At 36.9% G+C, this 8,704-nt stretch overlaps 4 protein-coding genes across 5 annotated transcripts in view; 1 reads left to right on the top strand and 3 right to left on the bottom strand.

The window, feature by feature from the left end:
* Nucleotides 1-81: 81 nt before the first annotated feature.
* LOC100120778 (eukaryotic translation initiation factor 4E type 3) lies at nucleotides 82-3,633 on the bottom strand. Its single transcript, XM_031923433.2, has 6 exons — nucleotides 3,315-3,633; nucleotides 2,584-2,704; nucleotides 1,749-1,856; nucleotides 1,529-1,651; nucleotides 1,274-1,373; nucleotides 82-1,207 (listed from the first exon to the last, which is right to left on the bottom strand). Exons 1-6 carry the CDS (start codon nucleotides 3,602-3,604, stop codon nucleotides 1,173-1,175), a joined length of 777 nt encoding a protein of 258 aa, XP_031779293.2. The 5' UTR covers nucleotides 3,605-3,633; the 3' UTR covers nucleotides 82-1,172.
* Nucleotides 3,634-4,039: 406 nt separating this feature from the next.
* On the bottom strand, nucleotides 4,040-6,484 carry LOC100118018 (transmembrane emp24 domain-containing protein eca). Of its 2 annotated transcripts, XM_031923435.2 has the most exons (5): nucleotides 6,196-6,484; nucleotides 5,938-6,096; nucleotides 5,635-5,855; nucleotides 4,999-5,145; nucleotides 4,045-4,913 (listed from the first exon to the last, which is right to left on the bottom strand). In XM_031923435.2, the coding sequence occupies exons 2-5, from the start codon at nucleotides 6,071-6,073 to the stop codon at nucleotides 4,764-4,766; spliced, it is 654 nt and encodes a 217-aa protein (XP_031779295.1). In that variant the 5' UTR covers nucleotides 6,074-6,096; nucleotides 6,196-6,484; the 3' UTR covers nucleotides 4,045-4,763. The 2 variants fall into 2 exon arrangements, with proteins under 2 accessions (XP_001604751.2, XP_031779295.1); XM_001604701.6 differs by having other exon boundaries at nucleotides 4,040-4,913; nucleotides 5,938-6,245.
* LOC100120699 (nucleoporin GLE1) overlaps nucleotides 6,070-8,704 on the bottom strand; it is a 51,091-nt gene continuing 48,456 nt past the window's right edge. The window contains exon 2 of the mRNA XM_031923432.1: nucleotides 6,070-7,115. Within this exon, the coding sequence (XP_031779292.1) occupies nucleotides 7,111-7,115 (5 nt within the window). The 3' untranslated portion in view covers nucleotides 6,070-7,110. The remainder of the gene's footprint in view (nucleotides 7,116-8,704) is intronic.
* LOC100120755 (DDRGK domain-containing protein 1) lies at nucleotides 6,306-8,223 on the top strand. Its single transcript, XM_001604626.6, has 3 exons — nucleotides 6,306-6,501; nucleotides 7,165-7,413; nucleotides 7,592-8,223. The coding sequence occupies exons 1-3, from the start codon at nucleotides 6,417-6,419 to the stop codon at nucleotides 8,122-8,124; spliced, it is 867 nt and encodes a 288-aa protein (XP_001604676.1). The 5' UTR covers nucleotides 6,306-6,416; the 3' UTR covers nucleotides 8,125-8,223.

Below are 8,704 nucleotides of genomic sequence, written 5' to 3'. Positions count from 1 at the left end.
CTCAGGTATTAAATTAGCGAGTTTGGCGCGTCAACCTGCTAATCAAATTTTTTGAACTAGACAAATGAGGACGAAAAAAAATTGTTTTTTTAAAAAAGAAAACTATTTATTACATGCACACCTAGGAGAAGTCTTCTCCTTACAATAATAGATTCTGATAATGATCGATTCAAATTTTGCCATTATGTTTTACATAGACGGCGCTATAATCAAGTCCAATTGAATAATAATCTTTACGAGTCTATACATCAACAGCCCGTGTGCCGCGTATCGCGCACTCCGGCGATATCTCACGTTATTGCGAAGAAATGACGATAATTTGGACAAATGACAGCTGTAGACCGTCAGTCTTGACGTCTTATAATGTATGCAAATCCCTTGGCAAGAAATCATAATTTTTCGCACGGCATGCGCGCGTCGCAACGGCACCTACACACCGACTCTTTCTCTCATCATAATTTGTTTACCACTTTCGGAGAATCGGACGCTCGTAAAAATGTTTTCCCGTCAAATATTGCGTTCCAGCCTCATCGCGTCACATTTACGCGCGTTATGTGCCTTATCAATCACGTACATCTTGTTCCAAGATCGAAATTCGGATTTACGTCCGCGGGTACTTATGCTGGCGCGACCGGTTAATTAATAGGCGATCTTTTCTTCTCGCTGAGCATATTCTTGGCGCCAGTCGCGGCGCGAGAGTCCTCTTCTCTCTCTCTCTCTCTCTCTCTCAGAAGTATATAAGCGCTTGCGATTAACGAGTTCTTCTCCGAGATGGACACATAGGCGCACGTGTTCTTCTCCTTTTGCGGAAGGTAGCTCGTTTCGGGCTTTTCCCGAGGTTTTTCCATTTGATTTTTACTGCTCTCAACCTACGCATTTACGGGGACATCTCCGACTTATTGCGCGGAGCCGGGATGCAAAGAAATATTTTTGCGACATATAAATATAAAAAATATACTTTGACACTTTTTACAGCTGAATCACATTCAATAGTATGTATACATTACTTACGTAACAAAAATTATAACATACAAGTGGGGTAAAGTGGGCTATGCGTTTCGTCAAAAAAATTACTCTTCGCTTTTGGTATACTTATTGGCTCTGTACAGCGACCTCTTATTTGTACTTCATCCATTTACAGCAGCAGTTTGAATACGAGATTCGTACAGCCCTCAATGACGATTGTAAGCGTGATGAGAACGGTGAGCTGAAAACATGTTTTCAATTTAGTAATTGAATTTTTAGGGGTACCTTGAATCTCCGATGAACTCACGTTTGTAAAACTCTGCAAGGAACGTGACCTCTGGAACGAGGCTATGCACCTTTGCTATGACAGAAGCCTTTGGTGCTAATGACGCATCAATATTCCAAATCTAAAAAATAAAATTTGTATCACATTGTATCCTGATCTATAAAATTCTACGTAATTATGTTAAGAGTGGTCGTTAAAGATTCTAAATTTAAAAAAGCTTCGGTATAATGGCGAGTTATTATTATCACGCAGAGAACAAAGCACAAGAGACATTACCTGAATGAGATCATCTCGGTCCCGAATGGATACAGTGATGCCGCAGATCTCGTCGTTTTCGTCCAAGCTTTCGCTAAACTGCTCGCCTATAGCGGCCAGAACAACTTCCTTCCAAACGTTTGCCTGCGTAGCGTAGCAGAATATTTTTTGTTATGCGTATGCAAAAATAGATGCAAGCGATGACTGTCCGATTGTTTTATAAGGAGGAAAGTTGACTCACCGTGTCGATCTTATGGCACTTGAATCGCCAGGTACCGCCGTTCTGATTAGCCGGCTCTTCCCAAAGAGGGTATCGCTCGTCTCGCATTAGGTGGTAACTGTAGCGGACCTGAAACAATGTATTGTTGTTTAAGTATGCATCTTTGTGCTCGAATGCGGAGCTTTCGGATCTTTCCGACCGAGCGAAAGCTCGATTCGGATAAGCTCTACTTGGTTTTAAATCTATGCTATTTAATTGTGTAATCATATTTTTTTCAATACATGGATTCCAAATAACAACAGTATCAAATTACATTAGCGTTACAACAACCTTCATTGAGTTATTAAATGCGACTTGGCACACTTCATTTATTGCAATATACGGTCTCTTTCGTATATTCATATGGGTGCAATTTATTTGACTGCACTCTCTGTTATTTGTTCTGATATTTCATATTTATAGATCAAAAATTAAACGTCGGAGAAAACTGCTAATGCAAAACTCAATAATTATTCAATTATTCGGTTTAAGCATTATCAATTATCTTGAAATACGATCGCAATGATCTATACTGAAATAATTTAAAATAATATGAATGCAAATTTGTGTTTTTCTTTCTACGTTGCAATGATTAGTTGACCTTGTTTTTTACGGTTCGTATTATTGAGTATGAGCGATTTCTTGAAAGTCAGATAAGATATTATACGTAAATATTTACCTTTGATTTTAGTTTATTCAATAAATGAATTAATGTACATCCAAGTTATTTTCTTATATTGTAAATAATTTCGGTATATATAATTATAGAGTGGCAGAATCACCAGACAATTCGTATAAATATTTTTAATAAACATACCTGCATATCACCAGCATTAGGAATGTTGTTAAAAACAGCCCAAAAGCTCTGTGCAGTGCTGACTGTGTAAATTTTCTTCAAGTTGGCCTTGTATTCTTCAGTAGTTGTTCCAGAAATTGCTCTGTGCATACATAATTAGGCAATAAATTAGAAAAAAATACTAAATTTCAAAAGAAGGAAAAATAAATTCAAATTAAACTTATGTTTGAAATAAATTTGTTACATGCGTACACGGAATAATTATATTGAATGTCGCGCAAAATTCTTCGTTCAATAAAAATATATTTATTTATTACTCAAATTAATGATGGTAAGCTTTATAAATTCATTGAAATTCAGAAATAATTCAAAAAACGAGATCATTTTATTCAGTAACGAGCATAAATCATACGCAAAGTTCATTTCGCTTCGATAAACAAAACTGACCAACTGTGTAAACACAGTGATATAGGCATTCGTTTATGTACGGTGCAGTGTCAAGTACTGGACATTCAAAAAATGCATATTATTCTTATCGATTGATTGAATGAAAGTCCACTTTTGAAGGTCAAAGAAAAGCAGACCGAAAATAATCGTCTAAAATACGTTTTGGAGCAAGGGAAATTGCAGCTTCAGCGTTAAAAGAAACCCATAGCGCCATCTTTCCTCGACCGCTGACAGCTCGCGAAAACGGAGTCTGAGGCCGACGGGTTAAAAATAAAGAGGCAATTCAGCGAAAAATGATCACTCACTTGTCGAGCCAGAATGTCCAGGAAGTCTGCAGGGGTATGCCGACGTTGTCTTGCTCCTTGATGTTGTCCATGATCTCGCTGCCGAACGCCGGGGACTTGGACAGCATCTCCGAGCTGGAATTTTCATTCGGCTTGCACTCCATCGTAGCCATGTTCAAAGCGAGATCGGGAGCTCGACAGACCGACAGTCGACACACACTCGCGGCAGTGTATGCGCATCGGAGTCCACCACAAGTTCGGGGGGGGGGGGGGGAATCAGTATCATAGCGCGCTATAAACGCGCGCCGCATCCCAACCGGCGTATTCTGCTCCGAGTATTTTACTGGTAGGCAGTTTAACTTGCCGCACATTTTGCTGATAGTAATTTTGTTTAGTCTGCAAAGGAATTGAATGCTGGTATTGACGTTAACAAGTTTTTTTAATACTAGGTGGGCCTTGCAGATTTTAGACAATATAGATAACGGACGATTTGATCGGCATAAATCGCTATAATGATCGGTAACGCTGAGCGTGATGGTTACCTTAAGCAAATAGTCACCAGTGACAATTAAACTTATTTTAGTGAATCTTGCATTTTGACAGTATAAGGGAAAAATAACAAGTTTTAAATTTGTACACTCAAGTTTAAACTTTTCTTTACAATTTATAAATTCCGACTTCAATAATCATCATAGAGACGCATTTTTTGTTATAACAATTATAACTAATTCAATTAAAGGCTATAATCTCATTTCATGAAGTACTGCAGTAAGACTATTTATTAGAATAGCTTGAAAATTAATGTATGTTTACATACATAACTCGAATGTATGCATGAACTACCTGTAATAGTACATTTTTATGAAACATAATAAACAAATTTCGAATTTGTAAACTTCAAAACTGTAATGTACGCTGTGTAATTTACATCAGTTGACACTGCTCGAGAGACGAATCATGTGATCTTCAGCGAGCGCGCCCTCATCTTTCACGGTTCGCTATTGGCTCTATGAAGATGACGTCGTGAGCTTTGCCCAGAATCATTGGATGACCTGGAACTTTTTTGTTGCAATGCTAAACATCAACATGCGTTCATAAGAATAACTACATGATGGAATTATTGCGATGACGCGCAGATTCTTAAAATAAAAAAGTGAATATGATTTTTAGGAGATACATACATTCTCTAAACACTGATGCGGATAATGGACAATGACTGTTAAGTTTTGCAATTTTTAGTTGTAAGTTGTAACGAGTACATTTCTTTTAATTACATAATGTTTTGCATAAAGTTTAACAAAAATTATTGACGGTTCTCAGTCGATAAATTATTGTTTTTTTTTCCTCTGCATACAAACTTCCAAGTATCAACTTTTATTACAAACGCATCATCATGCACTGTAGATCAAACACAAACTCGATTTCGTTAGAAAAAGTCCCTTTTTTATCACGCGAACTTTTAGAAGAAAATCAAACTAATTTTTTAGCTTCGAAGAAGCTCTTGAGATGACGCATTTGCCAAGCACCCATGGCTACCAGAATAACAGTTTGGGTAACAGACCACCACAGTACTCTTCGGTTCGTGCTCTCTGATGTCTGTCTGAATCTCTCTTCTCGGTACTACACAAAGAAAACATGATATTGATTAGTATATTATTATTAACATATTCATTAGTTTTAAAGAATTATGACATTTTAAACTTACTCTTTGATAACTTTGTTCTTTCGTAATCTGAACTACTTGATCCAATAGCTGCTTGATTCTCAATTGGAGATCTGAGAGTTTTTCTTTTTGTGCAACATTAGCATAATCAATGGCATGTTCACCAACTTGAATGTCCAAGTGTACCCTCTGAAAATGGATTAAAACAAATTAAGATTGGGAAATACTATAATCCAATCAATAATATACAATCAAAATATGAATATCATTTGTATAAATTTATAATTGTACTCTACACGTACATGACAAATACCTGTAGCTATAATTAACTAATAAATTAAATGTTATATGTAGCTGGTGTATTGATTACATTTATTTATAACTAGCTGGCTATCTAATTGCAGCTTGCAATTTAGAATAAAGTTTCAACTGATCATATAAAAATAAAAATGATTTTGATAAATTACTGTGCAATTTAGCTTTAGAAATTCATTTTCTCTTAATTCATGACATTTTTTTAGGTTAAATTGGTATTTCGCATCTCTGGATTCATACATCATTGAATGTGATAGAAAAATCATGCGTACATGAACATAAATAATATTTAGCTTTGTACATATTATTTTATGGCTATTTTTATAAACAAAACTTGTAACATATTTCAAATTGCGTACATACCAACTGTCCACCGCTGAACCATGCAGTACTGTTTGAGTATAAACAGATTATATGTTCTCCGGGAGTATGAGAGGTGAAAGATATCCTTCCCTCAGAACTGTAGACTCGAGACAGAACAACCTTGTCATCAGGATCCCTTACTTCTACATGCATGCCTATTCCAGGACTACTCGGCATGAATCCCTGACTTCTGGGATCGTACAACTCAACCTTGTAATTTACTATCGAATGGAGAAAGAATAATAGTAAACATGGTGATACCAAATTACATTGAATAATAGTGCATCAAAATATCCATCATACCTATTACTGTAGTTTCATCTGGAATCTCCTCTATAAAACATTTTCGCTCTGTTTCACCAATGTGAAAGTAGAGTCCTGATGTGCACTCAAATATAACACTAAGTGTGATCAAATACTGCAGTGTTCTCAACATCATTGTAGTTTTGTTAAATCTAAGTACTACGTTTCAGAGAATGAATAAACAATTTACAATTAATTATAAATTAAGCATTAATTACACAAGCCGTTGCGGAAAACACATGCAAAGGCACACGTCACCTGTTTAGACGGACGACAATTGCCGTCGCAGATGGCGCGAGAATCGATGAGATTACACACTATACACAACTGTGTACAGTATATGGCGATTGTGCTGCGTGGTATTTGACAATCGATATGAGAATTCTTCGATAGATGGCAGTAGGATCTACTTCACGTGAAAGATTGTAGCAGAAAACTGTTTTACACTCGTGTCCAACTGTCCGCTTGCAGCTAGCAAGATGGATATTGTTTTGTTGGTGTCGATTGCTGCGCTACTTATAGTTTTGATTGTTGCTGTGACATGGTTCTCAAAGAAAAGCTCTAGTAAGTTTTCGTTATCACTTTCTGTATAATTTTAATTCTATATTTTTTAATTGGGTTGATAAAATCTGTTATTTGTTAAATCATAACCTCAAAAATCATTCTTAACAGATGTTGGAATATTCCGTAATTCAGTAAAATTTGTTAATTTTTACGAACAATCAAGAATTTGATTAACAGCAACATTTACTGGACTATTTATATTACTTTGAATTTAGGAATTACTTCGTTTTATAATTCAAAACTTTGTTTATATTGACAATTGTCATTTCATAGCAATAATATTAGATTTATACTTAGATAATTTGTATATAGAATGGAGAATAGTTTCAAGAATCGCCAAATGTTAAATTTAGAACAAGTTACTCTGACATAATGAAAATATCACCATGTTGATATATTTGAATTTCAAAAACAAAACACTACAATATTCTTATGTGCCTTGTAATTCATCCTAAATAGTACTAGTTTTATTTTATTAATTTAGTTTAATAATAATAAATTATTGAATAGTAAAATTATTCTGACGTTATCTTGTATGATAGCTATTTAATTAACCTATACTCTGAGCAGGTACCTACCTTTCCGATTGACGTTTTTCCAAATCCATATCTATTCTGAAAAAAGTTTAGTGAATAAGCTCTCTTTCAATAAAATAATTAAAAGTCAGGCAGGATGGCGAAGGTGTAGGAGCTCCTCGTGGACCAGCGGTTCGAAGAGCCGCTGGAGTCCGAGGAGTTCGCCAACGTCGCGGTGCTCCTCGGGCCGCTGCCGCTGAAGAACAGCCTCAAGAGGACGAGGAAGATGGAGCCGAAGAGGCCCATAATGCCGAGGCCTTGGATGCGGGCAAAGTAGGCGCCAAGAAGCGCGCAAAAATGGAAGCCAAGGCCGAGCGTAAAGCACAGCGAGAAATGGGTAAGATTTTTATCTTAATTCATCATTTTGTAAATCCATTGTAACAATAGATATAGTTTTCTGTGTACAATGCGATAGGTTAGAAGTAACTGTGAGCCATAAAAGTTAGCAAAATTAGTAGCAAAAAGCAATGGGAGTAGGCGAATACAATGAATCGAAAATATGATTACGTTTTCAGAGGAACGAGATCGCGAAGAGCGCAAGAAGCGGGAGCAGCAGCAGCAGGAGGAGCGCGACAGACAAAGCGTTCGCGAACGTGAGGAGGAAAAACGACGCGAAGAGGCTGAGAAGGCCGCGCAAGAGGAGAAAGAACGTCGCGAGCACGAGGAGTACCTGAAGCTGAAGGCGGCCTTCAGCGTCGAGGAAGAGGGCTACGAGGAGAAGGACGAGGAGCAGCAGAAGAATCTTCTGCAGGAGTTCGTCGATCACATCAAGGCCAACAAGGTCGTAATACTCGAAGATCTAGCGCAGCACTTCGGCCTGAAAACCGCCAACGCGATCGAGAGAGTACAGCAGATGCAGGCTGACGGTATCCTGAGCGGGGTCATCGACGACCGGGGCAAGTTCATCTACATATCGCACAAGGAACTCGAGGCTGTGGCGAAATTCGTGAGGCAACGAGGCCGAGTCAGCATCGCCGAACTGGCAGAGCACTCCAACAACCTGATCAATCTGAATCCAGGGACCGCTTGCAATGTTGTTGAGGCGTAGTTTATTTATATTTATCTAGGAGCTAGAGGAAGATGTGTATATTTAATTTTTGATAATGTGATAATAATAAAGACGACGACACTGTTTTGATAAAATTTACGAGTTGCTTACTTTATTTCCATATGCTATAGACTTATAGACATTATAGACTTTTTTTCAAATTAAGACTGAGAGGCAAACAACGAACGGAATGGATCGAGATTCGAAAAACTGGATTTGACTCGACAGCAACTCTCATCTTTCGGAGATCGGATTGTATACACTTTTAAAAGAATTTCGATTTATTTTTGCCTGGATGCTTTATACATTTGCGTTAAATTATAAGGTTTAATATTTGTAAGTGAACGCATTCTCTTATCTAATTGTTCTTCATTTTCATGGTATATTTTTATTCAATTCGCACATATCTGAAAAAATGGCAGAGAATTCTTTTGGCACTCTATATAAGGACCATCAAATATCAGACTATAGTATAAGTTCTTTAACTCTAACAAGTTATTTGCAAAGCAAGACGTGATTTATTTAATACCAATCTTTTGATCTAAATTCTTATAAGCATCCATTACACTATATATATATA

The sequence above is a fragment of the Nasonia vitripennis genome, chromosome 2 (genome assembly GCF_009193385.2).
Source record: "Nasonia vitripennis strain AsymCx chromosome 2, Nvit_psr_1.1, whole genome shotgun sequence".
Taxonomy (NCBI): Eukaryota; Metazoa; Arthropoda; class Insecta; order Hymenoptera; family Pteromalidae; genus Nasonia; species Nasonia vitripennis.
This window is presented reverse-complemented; position numbering and strand designations above follow the sequence as displayed.